This window comes from Nannospalax galili, unplaced genomic scaffold (genome assembly GCF_000622305.1).
Source record: "Nannospalax galili isolate Female #2095 unplaced genomic scaffold, S.galili_v1.0 scaffold103, whole genome shotgun sequence".
Taxonomy (NCBI): domain Eukaryota; kingdom Metazoa; phylum Chordata; class Mammalia; order Rodentia; family Spalacidae; genus Nannospalax; species Nannospalax galili.
In genome coordinates, this window is record NW_008352136.1 from 672,831 (window position 1) to 696,755 (window position 23,925).

General features: G+C 48.1%; 1 protein-coding gene across 2 annotated transcripts; it reads right to left on the reverse strand.

Moving 5' to 3' along the window:
• Positions 1 to 1,297: 1,297 nt before the first annotated feature.
• Positions 1,298 to 12,622, reverse strand: Selplg (selectin P ligand). 2 transcript variants are annotated; one of them, XM_008848950.3, is made up of 2 exons: positions 12,530 to 12,622; positions 1,298 to 3,196 (listed from the first exon to the last, which is right to left on the reverse strand). In XM_008848950.3, exon 2 carries the CDS (start codon positions 3,189 to 3,191, stop codon positions 2,019 to 2,021), a length of 1,173 nt encoding a protein of 390 aa, XP_008847172.1. In that variant the 5' UTR covers positions 3,192 to 3,196; positions 12,530 to 12,622; the 3' UTR covers positions 1,298 to 2,018. The 2 variants fall into 2 exon arrangements, with proteins under 2 accessions (XP_008847172.1, XP_029409902.1); XM_029554042.1 differs by lacking the exon at positions 12,530 to 12,622 and adding an exon at positions 8,901 to 8,977.
• Positions 12,623 to 23,925: the final 11,303 nt, after the last annotated feature.

Here is a 23,925-nt window from a genome sequence, read left to right on the forward strand (position 1 = left end):
TGTTGTTTCATTCCTCAAGTGCTATCTACCTTTCTTTAGGGATGTCTCTCACTGACCTGGAATTCACTAGGTAGAATAGGCTAGTTGATCAGGGATCTGCCTGTCTCTGCCTCCCCAGGGCTGGGATTGCAAACATGAGCCATCACATTTGGCTTTGTGTGTGTGTGTGTGTGTGTGTGTGTGTGTGTGTGTGGGGTGTGTGCGTTCTGGAGATTAAACTTAGGTCCTTCATATTTGCAAAATGAGTGCTTTATCTACTGAGGCATTTCCCCAAAGCAGAACAGTCCCATCCATCTAGTCAAACATGTCACATCCTTTCTACAGCTTAGAGAACAAGTTGCAACAGAGACGGCGACAGGTAACAACCTAAAATACTGTCTGGTCCTTTGGAAAAAGTTTTCAAACCCCAAACTCTCAATATAGCCCACAGGGGTACCTGGGAAGTGAATGCAAGCCCCAGAAATCTCTCAGGTTGCAGAGGGCTCTGTCAGTTCCAGGCATGGTAGCGGAGGTGGGTCCCCTGTGGAAGGAGAGAAGCTTCCAGGACTGCGTGGGCACTGAGAGACACTGAGCTCTGGGGACTTACCTGTTGGCCTAACTGGGTCAGGAGAGTTGATAGAAGCCACCTAATTTGTTTGTTTGCTTGCTTATTTTGTTTTGTTTGTTTATTTGGGAGTGTGTATGGAGGTCAAAGGAAGGTTTCAGGAGTCATTTTCTCCTTCCACATGTGAACCCTGGGTAGTGAACTCAGGTCATCAGACTTGGCAGCAAGCACCTTTACTTGCTGAGCCATCTCACTGGCCCTAGTTTTAGTTTTGTTTGTTTTGACATAGGGTTTCCCTGTAGCCCCAGGTGGCCTGGAACTCACTATGTAGACCAGGCAGGCCTTGATCTCACAGAGATCCACATGCCTCTGCCTCCCTAGAACTGGGATTAAAGGCATGTGTCAGAACACCCAACAGTTTTAGTTTTCTTGAGTCAGAGTCTCATGTAGTACATATTGGCCTGGAACTTGTAGCCAAGGATGACCTTGAACTTCTGATCCTCAGCTTCTATCTCATGAGTGCTGGGTGTGCATTACTGCTTTAGTTTAAGTCATTCATTTTCCCTTGCATCCTGAAAGGGTCCCAGTTGCCCAAGGATATACCAAGATGTCTCTATTGCCCAAAAGGCAACATGAATGCAGGCCTAAATTCTCACACAGAGGGCTTCCTGAGGGGCCTGGGACTGAAGGTAAACAGCAAAGAGTCAGCTGCCACTTTGCACTGAGGGATGGGGCATCAGGGAAGGCTGCACACACGTATTACCACGCATTTATTGAGTGCCTGTGCTGTGCCAGGCCCACCCTAAACCAAGGCCACAGGGAAAGGTAGGGATGGGCAGGGTAAAGGCACTCTGTTACCAGATGGAACCTCATTAGTTCACAGTCCCGAAGAAGGAGCTAACCTTCCAAACCCACCCTAACCTCCCCAAGTTGAGCTCTTGCCCAGTCCAGGGATCTCCCAGACAGAAGCCCAGGAAAGTCGAGCTGCCCCTCCCTGTGATATGGAAGAGCAGAGGTCATGGCGCTTGGGGACTGCTGCTCTTCACAGCCTCAAGTGCCCCCTTTCTGTTTTGCAACTGAGACCATTGGCATCCAAAGTAACAGAGGAAAATGACTGGGGCTTAAGGAACTCAGTCTTCCTTGGGAACGTGGGGACAGGACTTCAGTGGCCTGCAGGAAGGTGGGCAGCAGCAGGAAGTGTTAAGGGAGTCTCAGAACAAACGGGACAGGCAGGGAGATCTATCCAGGCAGTGACTGATGCCCTGTTCCTTGGCTTGGAGGCCATCAGGCTCCATGAGGCAGGAGCCATAGGATCTTGGCTGCTCTTGGCCCAGTTTGGGGTGGGCCAAGGTCTGTACACCTAAAGACTCCTGGGAACAGGGGTCACTCAGGAAATCCAGACCTGTAGCCTTGCTGACCAGTGGGTTGGCATGACAGGCACAAGCTGTCTGGGATTGTACTCAGGCAGGGGAGGCTAAGGGAGGAAGCTATGCAGGGTGAGGTCATCCCCATCTCGGTCCTCACTGGACTCTGCCTTTAGGCCCTGGCTCTTGGGCAGGCCCCCATTGGCTGTGACAGGGGGCCCTTCACCCCCATCAGGCAGCAGGGACGAGATGCAGACCATTTCCGTGGGTGAGTAGTTACGCACGGGATACATGTGGTTCTTACGAGAGAGGCGGACTGCCAGCACCACGGTGCACACAAGGAAGATGGTGGCCAGCAGGGCCAAGATAAGGATGGCGAGCAGGCACTGCCTCACAGGGATGAGGTCCGAGGTCCCTGTAGAGCTGGGGGCCACAGAGCTCCCAGGGGTGACAATCTGACCTTTCTTCATGCCGATGTCAGATAAGTTGTCTCTCGTCATAGTGATGTTCTCCTGAGTAGCAGACGGCCCAAGAAAGATGATGGACCCAGTAGGCCCTGTGGACAGGAACTTCGTGGTCACTGGTGCTATAGACAGAGGCTCTGTGGCAGTTGGCTCTGTGAACAGAACTTTTACAGCCTTGGACTTCCTGGGAGATTGGCTGGTCTCTGCCTCTGTAACCACTGCTTGGGTGGTCTCCGGCTTTGCGGCTGCTGGTTGGCTGGTCTCCGGCTCTACGGCTGCTGGTTGGCTGGTCTCTGCCTCTGTAACCACTGGTTGGGTGGTCTCCGGCTCTGCGGCTGCTGGTTGGCTGGTCTCTGGCTCTGCGGCTGCTGGTTGGCTGGTCTCTGCCTCTGCGGCTGCTAGCTGAGTGGTCATCTCCACTGTGGTTAAGCTCCTCTGTGTCACTGGTTCTGTGCTAAGCTTTCCCACCGCTGCCCCTCCTGCATCTGGGCCGGCAGAACCTATAGCTGTGGCCTCCACAGTAGCTGGTTCCGGGATTCCGGGCCTCATAAAAGTTCGCTGCTCCATCGTGCCCATGGTGGTCAGAGACTCAGGGTTTGTAGTCACAGGGTTGGTGATGTTTTCAAGTAGTTCTGGAAGGTCCGTGGCCTCCAGGGGATAGTCAGGGTCCTCAAATTCATCGTCCTCTCCTGCCTGTCTCCGTCCCCGGATAAGTGCGGGGCCTGAGGCTTCCTTGACTCCTTCCCCCAGAGTATCCCACAGCTGAAGGCTGTTGCCAGGGCCCAGGAGGGTCAGCAGCAGGAGGAGGTGCAGAAGCATGGTACCTGGGGAGAGAGGGACAGGGAGGTGAGGATGCATCATCCTTGCCCAGTGAGAACCTCCCTGGCAACTCTGGTCTGCTCTGGGAGCCTGAGGCAGGAGGACTACAAGTTTTCATTCAGCCTGACTACACAGTGAGGTCAAGGCCAGCCTGTACAACTTCATGAGATTTGGTCTCAAAAAGTAAAGAGAAGGCTGAAGGGACTGGGCATGGTGGTACAAGCCTGTCATCACAGCACTTGGGAGGCAGAGGCGGGAGGATCAGGAGTTCAAGGTCATCCTCAACTACATAGTGAGTTTGAGGCCAGCCAGGGCTACAGAAACCCTGTTTCTACCACACCCCCCTCCAAAAGCAACAACTGAAAAAATGTAGGTGGGACAGGGAAGACTGGGCATGTAGTTCAGTGATAGAGTGCTTGCCTAGCATGTGCAAGGTCCTAGGTTCAATCTCTAGCACTGAAAAGTAAAAAATAAAATGAAGGAGAATTTTTATTTGTGGGTGGAACACTCCATAGGGCATAGAGAAAGGGTTTTGTTATGTCTTTGTTTATCATTGTTGTTGTTTTGTCTTAGATAAAGTCTTATCACACAGTGGTGGCTGGCCTGGAGCTCCAGTTGTAGTCTAGGCTGCCCTTGAACTAAGGAAGCCTCCTACTTCAACCTCAAAAATGCTAGCATCATGGGGGTGTGCCACTGAGCCCAGCAAAAGGAAGTCTTAGCGCTCCCTACTACAGTCCCTTTTTGTTGTTTGTGTTTTTGTTTTTGAGAGAGAGAGAGAGAGAGAGAGAGAGAGAGAGAGAGAGAGAGACTCTATGTGTGTGTGACTTTACATGTGTGTGGGTGCCTGTGGAGGCCAGAGGTTGATGTTGGGTATCTTCCTTAATCATTTTCCTTCTTATGTTTTGGGGACAGGGTCTCTAAGTGACCCTGGAACTCACCAATTTGGCTAGATTAGCTGTCCAGAAAGTCCCAGGGATCCCCATATGTCCACTTCCCCAGTGCTGGGATTAAGGATGTGTGGTATGCTTGGCTTTTACATGGGAACTGGGGACTGAACCCAGGTCCTCAGGCTTGTACCACAAGCACCTTACTGACTGAGCCATCTCACCCCACCACTGGAATAATTTTTGAGTGCTTACTGTGTGTTTATTCTACATGCTTCACAGTTATTGCCCAACCCTAGTTGGCTTGGAAATCAATATGTAGACCAGGATGGCCTTGATCTCACAGAGATCTGCCTGCCTCTGTCTCCAGAGAACTGGAATTAAAAGCATGTACTACCACACCTAGCCTGATTCTCCTTTAAAAACATTTAGGGGCTGGAGAGATGGCTCAGTGGTTAAGAGCACTGGCTACTCTTGCAGAGGACCTGGGTTTGAGTCCCAGCACCTACATGGCAACTAACAACCATTCCAGTTCCAGGGGAATCCAACACTCTCTTCTGACCTCCATGGCATTGCACGACACAGGTGTACTTACATACATGCATGCAAAACACTCATACACATAAAATAAAAATAATATAATAAAATATAAAAAAGAGTTATTTATTTTATTTGACATGTTGTAGTGTTTGCCTGATTATATATATGTGCACTGAATGCATGCCCACAGAGGCCAGCAGAAGGAGTCAGATTCCGTGGAGCTAGAGTTATGAGACATCTCTCCAGCCCCAACATTCACTTTTTGTGTCAGCCCTTCTTAGTGTCTGGCTTTTGTTTTTACATTTTAATTTATGAATTGTGTGTGTGTGTGTGTGTGTGTGTGTGTGTACATGCATGCACTTGCCACTCCATGGAAGTGGAGGTCAGAGGACAACTCTCAGGAATCAGTTCTTTCTTTCCTTCTACCATGTAGGCCCTGGGATCAAACTCAGTTCATCAGATTTGGCAGCAGGTGCCCTTACCAGCTAAACTATCTTGCCAGCCCTTGATGTCTGTTTTGTAAATATTAATACCATGTCAGAAAGCGGCAGTCATGGATGCATACAGCTCCTAAAGAGATCAGTGATCATTGCACTTTGAACACAGCTGTCAGAAGAGGATAAAGCCAGTTTGTTGGGGCTCTGAGGCCCCTTGAGCCTGGTCCCTGACTCCCTCTGCCACCTTAGCCCCCACAGCCCTTGCCAGTCCTCAGGGCCTTGGTTTGTCTCTTTCTCTATGTCTCTGCTTGGTCCTGTTCCCTTGATATCCTTGCTTGGGTGGGGAGGTGACAGGATCCACTGGCAGGAAACATTGAGAATGCCACAAGAGGTGTGTGGAGTCCTTAGTATGCATTCCTACGGCAAGCTCTCAACCAAGGTCAGCTGCCCTGGTTGCTTCTGCCATCTTGCCTCTAGGTCCTTCAGGGCCCAGAGCCAACAAGTGCACTTTCAGGGACCAGGAGGAAACTCACCTCTCCAGGAACTCAGCGTTCTGTTTGTCTGTGGACAGAACCACTGTCCGTACCGAGAGCCACACTGTCCTCCCTACAAGGGAGTCAGGAGAATGATCACTTTCCTGTAGCTGTCTTCTCTCTGCTCCCTTACTTTCCCTTGGCATTGGCTAGCATTTAGAGTTCAGAATCCTGCCCTTAAAATTTTTGTGGCGAGTAGCAGGACCTGGGTATTTGTTGGTTTCCAGCACTTTAGCAGTACACAATCCCTCCAACAGTGTCTGACATGGCAGAAGCCATAACCAATGCCCAGATCATTTCTAGTATCCTTCCCTTGTCCTTCACCCCTGTGATTGGCAGGATGGAGGGTGACTATGACTTACTCAAGGGCCCCTTTGCTGCTGGGCTCAGTCTGAGCTCTTTTACAGGTTAGTTACACCTACACTGAGTTTCTAAAATGCAAATCTGATGACATCTTAGAATTTCTGAAACCAAACTTTATGGCATTTGTACCAGTTATCCCCATGTTACAGAGGAGGACATGGGCTGAGAGACAGAACAATTTGCCAAAGATACCCAGCAAGTGATTGGCCTCAACCAGATCCAGGGAGACTTTATAGAGAGACAGAGATGTGAGCAGAAAGCTTGGCTCAGTTCCATGGTGCTGGTCAGAAGTTTGAAGTCCCAACACAGGAAAGTCCAGGCCACCATTCACCAGGAACCACCCAGGACCTAAGGTGAGCAGCAGATTGTGGGGTCAGACAGGAGGAGGTTCAAGATCTGCCTCTTACATGCTGAGTGACCTTTAAATTTTTTATAGTTGACTTTATTTTATATGTATAACTGTTTTGCATACATGTATATAGGTGTACCGCATGTGCGCCATGCAGGTGGGGACCAGAAGGTGTCGGATCCCCTAGATCTGGAGCTATGGACAGTTGTTAGCCACCATATAGGTGCTAAGAATTGAACCTGGGTCCTCTGCAAGAGCAGCCAGTACTTCTAACCACTGAGCCATCTCTCCAACCCTGAGTTCAGTGACCTTTGAGACAGACACTTGCCTCTTTTGAGCTGAGTTCTGCTGGGCCTAAATGGGAAATAAGAAATGACCTTTTGCATAGAACTGTGGACATCATGTCTTGGGAGGATGGGTTCACAATGTGTGTGTGCACATGCATACAGGCCACCTCGCTTCTCAACCTGCCTGTGGAGCCCCAGAACACAGGCAGCAGAGTTCCTCCTTCCGGTGAGAGTGCATGGCCAACTATGGGCCCACTTTCCTGGCGGGGGGGATGGGAGACTGCAGGAAGAAGCCATCAGGGCAAGGTGTTTGTCATCATTACAACAATGCTCACACCCACTGCCTCCCCTGGTTCCTGGAAGGCACAGAGCCTTGGCCACTTCCTGCAAGAAGAGAAGGAAGGGCAACTGCTGAGGCTGGGCTCTAGTTCCTGGGGCAGGCACCCTAGAAGATCAGAGGGTCTGACGGTCAGGATCCCACTCTGTAGGCTAAAGGTGAGGACCAGTCAGACAGGGGTGGGCTGGTTCCAAAAGGGTCCTCACTACAGGCTACTCTCTCTCCTACCCACAATCCCCTGCATGCAGAGAGGGCCTGGGGTAGAGGAGAGAGGTGGGGGGGGCCTGATTCCCACATTTACCTCCACAGCACCTTTGTGACCCTGAGCATCTTCTGTGAACCTCAGCTGTCTCATCTATAACATGAGACTGCACGGAAGGTCTCTAATGCTGGCTTTTGAGGGGAAGGGACTCACCCAGAGACCTTCTGCCAGACTGCAGAAGAGGTCATGGAGATGAGACCTTGCTGCTGCCACTGTCCACAGCTAGGAAACCACAGGGCCTGTGGTTGAAATAAGGCGGTGCATGAGTGGGGTGAGTGAGAGCTCCCAGCACCTCAGCTGCTTGGGAGGCTGACAATGGAGGATCACTTGAGCCCAGGAGTTTGAGACCAGTTTGGGCAACAAGTGAGATCCTGTCTCACATTAACTAATTAATTAATTAGTTAATTAATTAATTAATATAATCTCTTTTTAAAAATGTGGCCAGACATGCTGATACACATCTAAAATCCCAGCACTTGGGAATTAGAAGCAAGATCACAAGTTCAAGTGTAAATTAATAAATAAAACAAGGGCTGGGAATGTGCCTCACTAGTTGGGGGATATGCCTCAGTGGTAGAGCATTTGCCTAGTATGCATGAGATCCTGGATTCCATCTCCAGTAGCACAAAAAAAGAAAAAAGATGAGGGGCTGGAGAGATGGCTCAGCAGTTAAGAACACTGTTCTTGCAGAAGACCCAGGTTTGAATCCCAGCACCCACATGGCAGCTAATAGCTGTCCATAACTCCAGTTCCAGGGGATCCGACAGCCTCTTCTGTCCTCCATGGGCATTGCACGACATGGGTGCACTTACCTACATGCAGGCATAACACTCATACACATAAAATAAAAATAATAAATAAAAAAAGAAAAAAGATGAGACTCATTGGGAGAGCCCAAATCTCCCTGCCTGTGCCTGTCCAGAGAGACGGGTTTGTTCCAGAAGTCACATATTCCCAGAAATCCCTGTCTCAGACCAACAAGGGCCACTGTTCACCCTAGCCTGGTCCTGCCATCTGTGAACTACAGTAAGATGGGCCCTGGGATGCCACAGCCTGGATGGAGCCAGGCTGAAGTGGAATCCACAGCTCTAGCAGAAGCCACTCTGCAGTGCACGTGGATGAGCCCGCCAGATGCTCCACTTTGTTATTTGCTGAGATAGGTCTGTGCGCTATAGCAAAGACCCCACTTGGGTGGATTCTTCACCCCCTCTATGTGACCCCTCTAATCTCCCCTCCAATGAAGCACCAGCTCTCAGGACCCACTACACAGATGAAGAAATCAAGGCTGGGAGGGATGGCGCACACCCTGCGGTCGCCTCTCCCCAAATGGCAAGCAAACAAGAATGGGACTAGACTGAACTCAAAGAATGTGAAGACAGACACATCCTATCGCTCTCAGTGCTTGCCTGCCCATTTCCTGTCCTTCACCCTAAATTCAGTTGCCTCTCCCCTAGGCAGGTTTCTAGGGGCGTCACTCTGCAGACCCAAGGAATTCTAATTCCACTCCCCTTCCCAGTGTGCGCAGTCTTGGAATCTCAGCCTCTGCAAGAAGCAAAGCCTACACCAACCACTAGGGCTGACAGGCACAGGAGACCTCACTTGAAGTCTGTGTCCTGAGGGACTGGACAGTCCCTGCCCTGCTTGGAAAGTCACAGCAAAAAGCCCCATCCCAGCTCTGTCCCTGACAAGCTGTGCGACCTTGGGAAACTGTACTCACCTCTCTGATATGACATGTGCAATGCAGCTGTGCCTCAGTTTACAATGAAGTCCATGGCAGCATGAAAATATCAGAAATCAGAAATACATTAAATACACCTGACCTAATGAACATTATACTTAGCCTGACCCACCTAACATGTGCTGGGAATGCTCATGTTAGCCTATGGTTGGGCAATACCATCTAACACTAGCCTAGTATCTGAAAGAATCCATAGCCCAGGCTAGATCAAATTTCAAAACTGAAAGTATGGGTTCTCCTGAATGGGGATCCTTTTACCCCACCGTGAGGGCAAAGCATCACAAGTCAGACCATCCCCAGGTGGAGGACCATGAGCCCAGGGGAAATGCGACCCTCTCCTCATGGATTTGCTGAGGGTAGGTAGGCAATGGTCCACGTAGAATGTTTAGCTCAGTCAGTGCTCCACAGAAACCAGCTGTTGTCATTATTTTGCATTTAGGACAGGGGACTCCCTATTAGTCACTGCTGTGTCCTAGGAAATCCCCAACCTGGAGCAGGCTATGGCTGTCCTTTGACTTCCTTAGTGAGAGAGGGCTGCGGGGGGGCGGGCAGGGATGCCCAGAAGCCAGTCTTTGTGGTATTCTCTGGATGCTACCACAGCCTGAGCCTCCTCTGACTCATGAGCCACATATACAGAATGTGGACAGTGCTGGGCACTGCTCTAAGACATGTCAGTGAGTTATTAGTTCATCCTCCATAAAAGGGTGGGAAACATCATTCATTCTTGTGGAAAATGGGGCAACTGAAGCCCACTTGGTGCCTAGAGACCCACAACCAGAGGACCAAGAGCAGGAACTTGCAGCTGGGCAGTCCCTTTCCAGAGTTTATCTCAGCCCCATACCACCTGGGAACAAGGACCTTCTGTTCTTGGAGCCAATACATCTCCTCCTGGAAGCCATCCCAGATTATCCCAGGTTTGAGTTATCATCTTCCATCCTTTAAACCTTCCCAGTGTTTGTTTCCTAAAACTCCATTCAGGTTAACTCAAGAACTCCCAGAATGCAGCAACACAGACACCTGGATGACCAGTCATGCCACATGTCCTAGAGTCGGCATTGGACAGATACAGCAATGGCAGCTTCACAGAAACCCCTCTGGACACTTGTCCCATAGGCTCACGGGCACTGTGACAGTCTGCCCTGGGCCATCCCACCAGACTCATAGAGAGCAGGGATTCTGTGGTCCCCAGCACCAAGAGGCCTGACAGCCCCTGAAAGTGTCATTCAGTGCCTATTACAGGCGTGGACGTGTCACTGTGGCATGGTGTCAAGCTCAGAGCTACACAGACATGCCAGCCCCAGGCTTTTTGTATTGTACTTGGCAACTTCCACCCCATTAGAGATCTTCTTCAGACATGTTTTTTCTAATTCCCACCCCCACCTACCCTGTGAACTTTTGGTTTGTTCATTCTGAGACAGTCTTATATAGCCCAGGATGGCCTCCAAGTTGCTCTGTAACCAAGGATGACCTTGAATCCCTGATTCTCTTGCTTCCCCCTCCCAAGTACTGGGATCACAGTTGTGTGCCACCACACTCACCCTCTGCGAACTTAGTAGCAGACTAAAATGCTCATCTGTTTAACGTCCCAGGGTACTTCTCAAGGCCACAAAGCATAGTTAGGTGAGTGTGACGACTCTCTAACCCTAGGACTGAGCCTTGTTTGTTGGGACTCCAGTGCACTGGCCTAATACAGATTAGGTGTGAAGTTTAGCACAAATGAATTCAAGAAGAGCTGTGCCTGTTTTTTCTTTACCTAGGGATGGTTTTCAAAAGACACATAGGCAGATGAATGGACAAGTACACCAGGTACATGTGCATATGTGCACACAGCCTAGCCATCTGTCTCCTTCTAAAACATAGCCATCGGCAGCCCTCTTTCTGCTCTGATGTAGCAAAGGAAACTGGAACACTGGGACCTGGTCACCATTGGCTCTAGGGTCCTGCAGCCAGAGGGACTATGTCACATCCCAGCTTGGTGGTATCCTGGTCACACTGCTGTGTGGAGCTGCTTTTCCCCTCACAGCCTGGTTTCCCATCTGTAAACAGATATACTGTCCACCCAGCAGGTGATCCTGTACCCCATCTGAAGGTTCAGCTTAGACCCAAGTTTCCAGGAGGGCTTGGCCAGTGGCCCAGTCTTTTCTGCTCCCTCCAAGCTTCAGCTCCCTGGCTGCTGGCCAAGCTGGGGAGGAAGGCAGCCTCCCCATAGGGTGTGGTCCTTCTGTCAGCACCCAGAGGAGCCATCTCTAGCCCCTCTACCCACTGAGGCCAGGCCCTTGGGGATCCAAGTTAGATACAGGAAAACGTAAACAGAGGCCACAAAACAAGAGACATCCAGACCACAAAAGCTAATCTCTGCAGAGAGAAGGGCTGGAGGTAGCTCAGTGATGGAACTCTGGCCAAGCATGCACACAGCCATGGGCTCCCATCCCAGCACCACAAAGTGAAGACAAAAAAAATTGCAGATGTGAGGGGATGGGAGCTGCTTGCATCTTTAGTCTCTGTCAGTCTCCTTTAGTACCCCAAGTACACATCTGTAAGAGTGAACTGGGGATGTAGCTCAGTTGGTAGAGTACTTGTCTACTTTGCACAAAGCCCTAGGCTCAATCCCCAGTACCACATAAATTGGATTGATGAAGGCACCTGCCTGTAATCCCAGCATCTGGGACACGGAGGCAGAAAGTGTAAGGTCATCCTCCACAACACAGCAAGTTCCGGAAAAGCCTGGACTACATGAGACCCACTCTTAAAAACAAACAACACAAACAACCCCCAGCCCCCAAATTTTAACAGTATCCTAATTATTATTTTTACTATTTTCATATTTGATAACAATATTATCCTAATATTCTAATTTTTTATTTTTGAGACAGGGTCTCACTATATAGTGCTGGCTGGCCTAGAACTCACTATATAGACCAGGCTAGCCTAGACCTCCCAGAGATCTGCCTGCCTCTGCCTCTGAAGTGCTGAGATTGTTACCATGCCTGACATAATTCTGATATTTTAACAATTTTCCATGAATAAGTGCCACTTTCTCAATCTGCTTAAAAGAAAAACAAAATGTCAGAGCCAAGAAGATGGTTCAGCAGGTAAAAGTGCTAACATAGACCTGGTGACTTGAGTTCAGTCCCCAGAACTCATGGTGTAAGCAGAGAACTGACTCCTGAAATTTGTCCCCTGACTTCCACAAGTACATCATGGCACTTGAGTGCAACACACACAACAATAAAAGTGATTTTTCTTTAATTTTTAAAAGGTCCCAGTCAGGACTGGGGATTTAGCTCAGTGGTAGAGGGCTTGCCTAGCAAGCACAAGGCCCTGGGTTCGGTCCTCAGCTCCGGAAAAAAAAGACAAAAAAAAAGGCCCCAGTCTCTATTCAGAGATACACAAGGCAGCAGGCATGGTCCTAGTAACCAGGGAGTGGTTAGAAGTTAACAGGCATGGGTCAGGAACACCTGCATAAGGCCACAGGTTCCAGGAAGACCTTGGTCCTGAGGCGCGGAACAGCTCAGAGAGGCCCGAGGTCCTGCTCTAGCTTGGAAGGCAGGCTTCTTTGTCCCTTGAGCCCCCAGTCCTTCCCTGTGGTTTTGCACACCCGTACTTACCGTGCTCAGCAGAGCATGGGACAGCTGCCTCAGGGGACCCAAAAGTGACTCTGCTTCAGTGGCAAGGCCCAGCCCACGCTGTCAGACACTGCGTGGCACCCCGTCATGGTCCCGACCCGCCAACCCCCCAACGGCAGGGTGTGGAAGAAGGAAGTGAGAATGTGGTTACTCAGGCTGGCCACGTGACAACCCACACCCCGTTGTTTGTGACAGCTTTGGTGACAACCTTGATTAAAATTGGGTGGGCAGTGTGACAGTGACCTGCTGGGCCTGCTATCACTCTTGAAAACAAAAGACAATATGGAATCTTGCAAGGGAAGGGACCCCAAGAAAGGCCACATGTTACTCCATGAGCAATGGAGAGTGGGGACCAGAGACGACCTCCCACAGGAGGCTGAAACCAGATGAAAAGGAGGTCAGGTCTTAATTCTCACTCAAGATGGAGGAGCTGGACACAGAACACCCACCTCATGGGACTTGCAAACAGAATAGCTCTTCTCCTCTTCTTCTTGTCCTCTTCCTCCTCTTCTCTCTCCCTCCCCACTCTTTGCCCCTTCCCTTTTTCTTTCATAGGGTCTCTTTATAGCCCAGGTTGGCCTCAGGATCTTTTTTCCTCCTCCTGAGTGCTGGGGCAATAGGATGCTTTTCTTCTTTCAAGACTCTAACATAACTGGATGGAGTGGCTCACACTTAGGATCCCAAGGCAGAAGTTTGATGTCCGCTTAGGCTAAAGGAGACCTGTCTTAAATCCCCCAAAAAAAGCTCTTTAGTAGCAATCAAGAACCTCCTGGACAGCCAGGTCACCAATCCTCTAGGGCAATACCTGAATGTCCTATTTCTCTTCCCTAACTTTTGCTCTTTGGCCAACTCTGCCCCTCAGCTGGATACTAATTGTTTGGCTCATGCCTCCCTCCTGTAATTCTTCACTGGATGGGAAGGCTGGCCAGTAAACAAGTCAACAGACTATTACAACACACCACGGTAAGTATGTCACCCCAGGGTGAGCTTGGGGATTGTGCGGGAGAAGATGGGTATCAGGAGAATCCTCTAAAGAGAAGTGACATTTGAGATTGTAAGTAGGGTGAGCTGGCTAGGCGGCCCAGGTGGAGAACACAGCACCAGCAAAGGCTAGAGAATGCACAGAATAGTCTGCCCTGTGGCTTTGCATAAGCCAGGGCTCAGGACTTATACAGAGAGTTAGTCATATCCTGCCTTGTACACACAGGTTTGTTTTTTTTTTTTTTTGGTCTTTTTGCGACAGGGTCTCCCTGTAGCCCCAGCTGTCCTGGAACTCACTATGTAGACCAGGCTGGTACACAGGTTTTTTAAAAATGAAAACCAGAAGGTCATGGTGGTGCATGCCTAGAATCCCAGCACTCAGGAGGTGGCAGGAAAATGAAGAGTTTGAAGCCAGACTGGCCTAGATAATGAGACCCTGTCTCAGACCTGAGTTCTATCCTAGGGACCCACATTCTTGTCCTCTGACTGGAGAGAGAGAGAGAGAGAGAGAGAGAGAGAGAGAGAGAAGAGAGATCAAAATATATTTAACACAGGGCTAGAGCTATGGCTCAGCAGTTAAGAGCACTGTCTATTCTTGCAGAGAACCCAGGTTCAATTCCCAGCACCCACATGATTTCTAACAACTATCTCCAGGGGATCTAACATCCTCTTCTGGCCTCTTCAGGCATTATACATTGTGCACTTAAATACATGCAGGCAAAATTAACATACACATAAACTAAAAATAAAATATTTTTTGTGAAATGTTTAAAACAAAACAGCAAACAAAATGACCCACCACCAAAAAAGGAAAGAAAATCCAGGCTCTACAGACCGTCAGTCATGACAGAATCTCAGCCACTTTTGGAAGCCACAGTTGAGTGAGGCCCATAGCTCACCTGGCCCACACAGACGGATAAGCAGCAGAGGCAGGACTCATATCCAGGTGGGCTGTGATGTTACAAGGAAAGTAACAGTGAAGATTCTTTGCACCCAGCTTGCTGGCAAGTGCTCTGCCCCTGAGCCACACCCCAGGCAGCTGATGTAGAAGGGAAAGAGCATCGCTTAGCTGAAGTAAGCTATGTCAAGGTCATCTTGAGGAGCTACACTTGCTTTCTAGAGGAGCACACTGTGCCCAGAAGATCCCAGTTCATGCTTTCTGTGTGCAGGACCATAAAACCACAGCCTCCTGCACCTGCCACCTGTGAGAGCAAAGGGTCTCTGTGAATAGCTTTCTACTTCTAGGAATGGAGCCCAGGAAAAGACTCCCTGCTACCCCCACAGATCAAAGCAATAGTACTTAATGACATTTGAGGAAGCACAGAGGTCCCACCCAGGAAAATCTGTCCATTGGTGAACTACAATGAAGGCACTAAAAGTCTGTTAAAGCAAACTGAAAAGGAGGCCGGGCTGAAGGATCCCTGAAGAGACAAAACAGTCAGGCCTTGCCGATGACCTAGGCCCTGCTTGAAAACACAAGCGGAACTTATGCCATTTCTTGAGAAGACCTAAAGAAAGACAGAACTTAAACTCAACCAGTCAGAAATAGCCAATAAATTTGTAATCAATCACTAGGACCCTTCCAGAACAATTGAATCTTTGCTCTCCTTCTGTGCCTCCCTGAGTTCCCTTGACAGCTCCTGAATCTCTTCTAGTTTGGGTTTGGGGCTTCCTAATTTACTCATTTATATTACATCTATTTTATTTATTTATTTATCTATCTATTTATTTATTTATTTATTTTGTGTGTGTATGTGTTTGTGTCTGTGACAGGGTACATGGGTGATCAGATGACAATTTATGGGACTTGATTTTCTCCTTCCATTATATGGTTTGTGGGGATTGAACTCAGGTTGTCAGGCTTGGCAGCAAGCCCTCTTGTTTGGAAACCTTATTACGTCTCAATTTACCTTTTATCTATCTGTGAGCAGTCAAAGGGGGCAAGTTTATCTTTCTTCATCTTTCTTTTTCTCTTCCTTTAAAAAAATATAGTGATTGGGATTAAACCCATGCATGCTAGGCAAATGCTCTAACTTTAAGCTATACTCCCAGCTATTTGCTGAGGCAGGGTCTTGCTAAGTTCCTGAGGCTGGGTTTGAACTCACTGTTGACCTTATAGACTTTGAACTCATCCCCTTCCTGCCTTAACTTCCCAAATAGCTAGGACTATAGGCTGTGTTACCAGTCCATGTTCAAAGGAGTCAGGTTTCTGCTTTTTAGAAATGGGCCCTGGAAAAAGATTCCAAAATCTTTTCAAAGATCCAAACAATGATTGTTAACACAATAAATTTGGAGAGGCAGACATTGTGACAAAATAAACTTGGGGAGCTGGGTATTGTAGCACATGATTGTAATTCTAGCATTCTAGAGGCAGATACAGGAGGATTACAGCAAGTTCAAGGCCAACTCAAACTATATATGGAGTTCCAGGCCAGTCAGGACTACATAAAAAGACCTGTCTCAAATAATAAATACATACACACATGTCACAACAACAAAGAAAAATAAAACAAAACCTAGCTGGGCATGGTGGTACATGCTTTTAATCCCAGCATTCAGAGCTAGCCTGGTCTATAAAATGAGTTCCAGGCCAGCCAGAGCTACATAGTGAGACCTTGTCTTAAAAAAACAAAAACAGGGCTGGAGAAATGGCTCAGGGGTTAAGAGCACTGGCTGCTCTCACAGAGGACCTGGGTTCAATTTCCAGTACCCACATGGCTGCAACAACCATCCATAACTCCAGTTCTAGAGGATCCAATGTTGTCTTCTGACCTCTGTGGGCACTGCATGACATAGGTGTACTTACATACATGCAGGCAATACACTCATATACAAAAACAAGCCAGAGAGATGGCTAAGCAGTTAAGAGCATTTGGTGTCCTTGCTGAGAACTGAGAGGTTCCCAGCACCCATATAGCGCCTCACAGCTTTCTGTAACTCCACTTCCAGGGAATCCGATGCCATGTTCTGGCCTCTGTGGGAACCAGGCATGCACACAGTACACACACATATATGCAGACACTAGCTCATATACATAATAAAAAATAAAAATCTTTTTTTAAATTTTATTTATTTTATGCGTATGCATAGTATTGCCTGCATGTAGTTAAGTGCACCCATGTCGTGCAGTGCCAGAGGAGGTCAGAAGAGGCTATCGGATTCCCTGGGACTAGAGTTACAGACAGTTGTTTAATGCTGCCATATGGGTTCTGGGATTCAAACCCAGGTCTTCTGCAAGACAAACCAGTGTTCTTAACCGCTGAGCCATCTCTCCAGCCCCATCTTTTTTTTTTTTTTTAAAGAGCCAGAGGTGGTGGATGAATACAAGGAAACCATGATGTCTGGACACCACACGGCGCTTTGCACATCTGAACCCACAATGTTTGTGACAGCATGCACAAGACCTATGCAAGCCCAAGGCAGACAAAAATCCAGCATGGATGGGGAGGTGACCAAGAAGCCGCAGACCTAGCTGAGGATCTATTAACAACTGATAGCTGCTGGCAGAGGGAGTCAGTTTTCTTTAGGGATGTGACCCCTGGTAAAGTGACCAGATTCCAGGGGACAGACCCACACTAAGGGCATTTGGGGAATACAGATTTAGACTTGATAGGCCTTTAAAGGAAGAAAAAGACAATAAAGAACATGAATGGGATGAATGGGGAGGGGAAGTAGGGTGGGGAAAGAGATGAGGGGTCTGCATGTAATCAAAATACATTGTACAAAATTCTCGAGGAATCTGTGTGTGTGTGTGTGTGTGTGTGTGTGTGTGTGTGTGTGTGTGAGTGTACTGGTCTTTTTGAGACAGGGTCTCCCTGTAGCCCCAGCTGGCCTGGAACTAAACTCACTATGTAGACCAGGCTGGCCTTGACCTCACAGAGATCCACCTGCCTCTGTTGGGATTAAAGGTGTGCATCACCAAGCCTGGCAATACAAATAGTTTTTAAAAGGCAAGGAAAAGAAAATAAAAAAGAGAAATTTGCAGAAAAACTAGAGTTTTATGCTAAAGAACTGCATCCCTGATGAACCAAATATGGGCATAGGGCATAGCCACCTTATTCGTGCTGAATGCTTAGAGAATACTTCTCACCTGCTTGTGGGAACAGCAGGATCAATTGTGCACATAATAACTGATTGATTGATTGATTGATTGATTGATTGATTCACTAGTTGATACCATGGATGGCATGTGCTAGGTAAGTATTCAACCACTGAGCTGTATCTCCAGCGCTATGCTTACTTTATAATTAGGAGACAGATCCTAAAGGGGCAAAGACTTTATGCATACCCTATGTATTGATAGTTATTGTCTGTCTTGTCTTTTCTGGGGTCCATGGAGGACAGCTTCCAACACACCCTACCCTTGCGTGTCTTAGGGGTACCAACCATGACCCTTTCCAAACAGGGTTCCTTCCCTCAGCTCCAAAAATGGAGCCAACCCTAGGGTCTTCTACATCACCTTGGAGGATTCTCTGGAAGTGTTCTGACATTACAGATTAAACTCCCAGAGGGCAACTCACCACCTTACAAAAGGGTTCTGAGAGCTTTTTCTAGAAAGGACCAGATGGTAAATCTTTACTGTTTAATGGATGTGTCACAAATAATTAACTGCGCTGTTTGTTGAGGCATAATAGCAATTTCAGTATACAAAACACTGGTGAACTGGTTCCAATAAAACTTTATTTATAAAGCCAGGTGGAGGGCCAGATTTGTCTCTGTAGCTTATAGCTTGCTGACACATATTCCTTCTGCCTGGAGCACTTTTTACTACCCACTGTCCCAGCCACTACCACTTGCTCTCCAGACCCTAAGATTCATGTGCTTCCTCAAATGTTCCCACCCACCTACCCCTACCCATGATTTCAGAGCACTGTGCCCTGCTCCTGTTTGGAGCTATCTCCCTGGAAGCTCCAGAGGAAAGACATGTCTATTTTTCTCACCATGGCATTTCCTGGACCGAGCACATGCCTAGCAGTCAGTTTCCCAGGTTATCCTAATCTCTTGATTAAATGCTAATGTATTTAATCGTTACAATTGTCCTATAACGTAAGTATTACTGCTATATAGATTTAAAAAAATACAAGGTCTTGGGGCTAGAGAGATGGCTTAGAGGCTAAGAGCACTGAGTGCTCTTGCAGAGGACCTGGGTTCAATTCCCAGCACCCACATTGTGTAACTCCAGTTCCAGGGGATCCTCTTCTGACCTCTGCAGCCACTGCATGACACAGGTACTCTTACACACATGCAAGCAATATACTCATACACATAAAAAATAATATTTTTTAAAATACAAGGTCTTAAAGGGGTGAAGTAGCACTCCCAGAGTGACCAGCTAGTAAGTGGCAAACACAGGGTGGATGCAGGGCAGATTCTCTGAGCCTGCATCCCGGCTCCTCCTTCACTGACCTGAGAGGATGCAATGATTGTTCCTTACACCCTTCCACAGGATGTGAGCCCCTGGAGTGTAGGGCAAGAAGTATAATCAGAACCACTAATGGGCTACTGGGAAACATGTACTTATCCCTCTCCAAAATGCTTGCCTTCTTGTATGACCCTGGACATGGGAAAAACTATGGGAAAACAGGAATGAAGTCCCTCAAAGGATCCCATCTGCCTTTCTAAAAAGTCACTTTTCCTCCCAGAAAGGTAAGGCTCTGGGAAATTTGAGCCTGGATCGTTTGGACTGCAAAGCCACAGTGCTATCTCCCAGGCTAAGCAGAGTCCAGCCCGTTTCATTGGGCCAGTGGCTTTCAAGATTTACCCACCATGGGGTTGACCATGGGTTGGAGAGATGGCTCAAGTTGTAAAGCGCCTGACACACATGCTTGAGGGCTTGGTTTAGATCCCCAGTCCTTACACAAAGGCTGGGAGCAGGGGTGCATTCACTGAGGAGGTAGAGACAGGAGGACCCTGGGGCTTGCTGGCCAGCTATCCTAGCGGAATCAGTGACAGAGACGGTGTCTAAATAAAAATAAATAAGAGGAAGACACCCAACACTGACTTCTGGCCTACACATACACTCCAACATACACATGTACATGTGCTTTCACACCCTCGCCCCCAACTATCTACCATGGAATCTCTATCAGAAAGCAAAAGTCTCATAAAATAAAAAAAGTGCTGCTTTGGAAAGGCCTAGACCAGGGAGGGAGGAGGGACGCACCCCTTACTGCCATCCTCTTCTACTCCAGGGGGCTTGCAGTTTGCTTATCTGAGTCATCTGAAGGGGAAATGGCTACGGGGGAGGGGGGGGCCCACTGCCAGCCAAGATTCGATTCCCCTCCTCAAACAGGAACAGAGCCTCAGGGTATTCACTTTCAACCTCAGACTCTGGCTGCCCACATGGGTAACACCAGGAGCCAGTTTCCACATTGGAAACCAATGTAGAGCCATTCCCCCAAGGTGAAAACAGTTGGGTCTCTAGCTTACTGGGCAGCTCAGACAGCAGAAGCTGATCAGCATAGGGTCTGTCCCCAACCTGGAGCTGGAGATACAGAAAACAAAGCCCAGCATAGTGATATGCACTGTAATCCCAACATTGGGGAAGCTGTGGAAGGAGGACTGTGAGAGCTGAGGACACCCTGAGCTACATAATGACACTGTAAAAAACAAAACAAAACAAAAACTAAACAGTAAACAACACACAAAATAACCCTGAGCAATCAGATGTGGAAACCTACTTGGGGGACTCTATCACAGTCCTTGAAGGTGGCTGCAGAGGGAATCCACGCCTCCTACAGGCTTCCTAAGTCACTAGCCAGAGTCTGACAGGGCAGACTAAGGAACTATAGGGCCCAGATCTCAAAGGGCTCCCTTCCACGTCAGCTGATGGAGACAGACCTTCATGGGTGAGCATCAGGAGTCTTGGCTGCAGTTTTCTTGTGGATTTGCATGGTATAACCAAATATGAAATGTCCCCCACAAGTTCATGTTTTATATGCTTGCTCCTCAGCTAGTGGGAATATTTTGAGAGGCTGTGGAGCTTTCAGAGTGTAGGGCCTAGCTGGAAGAAGCAGATCAGTAAAGGTGGGCCTGTGAAGATTAGATAGCCCAGAGCTAGTTTCTGTTGTAAGCTGATTCCTGGTCTGCCAACATGTGAACAATCTCCCCACAAGCCTCCACTGTCATAGTCTGAGCCACTATGCCATGCCTTCCCTCCCTGCTATGTGGGGCTGAAACCCTCTGTAACAAGTCCCTGTCCTCAAAGTGTACTGATCTACAATATATTGCGAGTTCTAGGCCAGCTAGAGCTACATAATGAGACTTGCCTCACAAAAAAGAAAATTCTAGTAGTAATTTGATGCTTGCTATGGGAAGCAGAGGGCAGGGGAGTGAGTTTTCATACTGGCTCATGCAGAGTGTTGGGAAGGCCAGACACTGGAGGTGGGGAAACCTGGGTGACTGTTCAGCAGTAAAGAGGCCTCTCAACACAAGAACAAGGAGAGAGGTTGAGAAAGACAGGACAAGTCCCATAGGCCCTCCTTGGATGGCAAAAGTCACAACTTTACTGTGGGCACAGTTGGAGGCCATGGGTTTTGAGCCAGCTCCAGGCCAGCAAACACCTTCTTTAAGGGCTAGGAAGAATTTCAGGTTTGGTAGTCAGTGTCTGTCGCTACTCAGATATCCCTGTATTCAGGAAGAACAGCTATAGAACTGAGTGGCACATTCAAGTTTATTTATGGATGGTGGCATTGGAATTTCATGGTTCTTGACATTAAATATCCTTCCTTTGATTTTTGGCAACCATTTAAAAACGTAAATGCCATTCTTAGCTTAGGAACGCTACAGAAACTTCCAGCAGGGTCAGATCTGGCCTTATAAATCCAAGTTTGCCTTCCTGCCATAAAAACATACCTGACTACTGCTTTAAGAACAGACTGGGGGTTGGGGGGAGGTCACGGTGGTTAGTTTTATCTACCAGCTGACTGGCAATGGGCACCCAGGTCAAGCATTTTTAGTTTAATTTTATTCAAAATGCTTTTCATTTATTATTTATTTGAGACAGGGTCTATATGCCCTGGCTGGCCTGGAACTTATTTATACCAGACTGTCTTCAAACTCACAGATTCACGGGTGCGCCAACATGCCTAGCCTTCATTTATTTTGGATGTTTATGTGGGGGGGGTGCATGCCACAGCACATGTGTGGAGGACAACACACTGGAGTTGGTTCTTTCATCTCACCATGTGGATTCTAGGGATCTGACTCAGGTCATTAGAGCCGGTGACAAGTGTCCTTACCCACTGTGCCTTCTCACCAGCTGTGATCAAGCATTTTAAGGGCAGACTTGATCCTCTAAATAAGGGGAGAGCCACAGTCTCCAGAGGCTTGATTTTGTTCTAGAAAACAACATTCTGGAAGCAAAAAAGGTGGCAGGTAGCTGGAGGTGGTGGAACAAAGCTGTTTAGACAATGGTCTGGCTCTGTACAAGGGGTGGTGTTGACAGGATACATCTGCAGGAATGTCCATCTTTTCACCTTACATGACTATTTTATTTGCCCAGTGCTGGGGGTTGAACCCAAAGCCTACGGCATGCTAGGCAAAGCACTACAGGACCACGTGACACACCAGCCTTTTATGTGGCATTTTAAAGCACTCCCTCAGAAGGGACCCACTTGTATTGCACACTGCATCTGAAGATCATAAGCAGCTCAGAGGAACTTTATTCACCTACAACCCAAACAGCATTGTCTCAGCACTGGGTTAAGCCTGCAACTCCCTGTTTCCACGGCAACTTCCCAGCTTTCATCACTGTAGCCCCAGAGCATGGATTCTGCTCCTGAATTCCTAATGGTTGATTCTCAGCCCTCAGAGTGCTTAGCTTTAAACATTTTGTATGAACTTCATCTACCACCATTTTCTGTAGGCCCTTCACATTCCCAGTGCCAAAGGAAGTGTTCTCCCAATGAGAACTGTTCAGTGGGGGAGGTGAGACTCTAAAATGAGTGACAGAACTGACGTGGGCCTATAATGAAGGTGCTGTCAGGGATCTAAGTGGTTATGAGCAGCTCCCTTACATGTCTGGACTGTGCTCATTCCTTGACACCCTCACCCATGTGCGTCACTTACATTGGCTGGCTATGAAGGCAGGGGAGAGCTTTAGTGATATTTGAAGCCCTGCACACCAGGGCATGCCCTGCTCGGCCACTTTGCAACACTCCACTCTTATAGTCCCAAGCCTAACTACAGCCACGACACCCTGCTGGGGCCAAGTCTGAATCGTTTTTCTCAGTAAAAGAAAAATGCTCCAAATCTCCATGACACCCTTTCCCAAAGCATCCACTGACCCCACTAGTGTTAGGAAGCCACCACTAAAAAGGCCAAAGGAAGCTCAGTGTGGGCCTGAATTTCATTTGTAACAGAAGAGGCTATCTGCCTGTGTTTCCAACTGCCTTCTTGACCTTAAATTCCTGGGGGAATGGGATGTACTGCTAAAGTCCCTTAACAGGAAGTCTCACCTGTTACATATTCCTTGTCTCATCACCACCTCCCCTATTTGTCCTAAAACGTACTTGGTTTCTTTTCTAAGTAATAAAGTACCCTATGCAGAACTTGAATCCTCCTGGCATCTATGAACTCGCCCTTCCTCCACATTCCAACCAGCTGGCCAGATAAGCAGTCTTTTCTTTGACTATCTTCAGGTCTGGAGTCTGGAGTAGCTATCCACTTGGCCTGCCAGAATCTGCAGGGATGGGGGAACACCCTCATGCCCACCCTCACCCTCCTGTCTTCAAGGACACACAGGGGATACTGTGAGCGAAGAGCCTGCTGATGAGTCTGGGCAGGGGCACACAATGCTGTTCTGCCCGGTAGCAGACTCAAGGCGTGCACTACATCTGGCCTTATTTTACATTTTTATTTTAATTATACGGGGAAGGGATTGGTATATGCATGTGAGTGCAAGTGCCTTCAGAAGCAGAGGCACAGCATCCCCTAGAACTGGAGCTACAGGTGCTGTGAGCCACCCGATATGATGTCAGGAACTCAAGTTCTGTGACCAGCAGTACCTCTTAACCAATGAGACATTATCTGCAGCCCTGGTCTCATTTTTTAATGTTTCTTATTCAATATCCTTTAAAAAATATTTTATTTTTATTTTATGTGTATGAGTGTATTGCCTGCATGTGTATGCACCTTTGTGCAATTCCCATGGAGGTCAAAAGAAGGTGTCGAATTTACCTGGAACTGGAGTTATAGAAAGTTGTTAGCCACCATGTGGGTGCTGGGAACCAAACCCAAGTCCTCTACAAGAGGAGCTGGTGCTCTTAACCATTGAGCCATCTTTCCAGCCCCTTATTCAATATTCTTTTAAAATGACTTTTGATAACTACAGAGTACTGCAGGAGTGTGACAAGTTAACTCCCTTCTGTGGGGCTAATTTTCACTCCTCTAAGTCT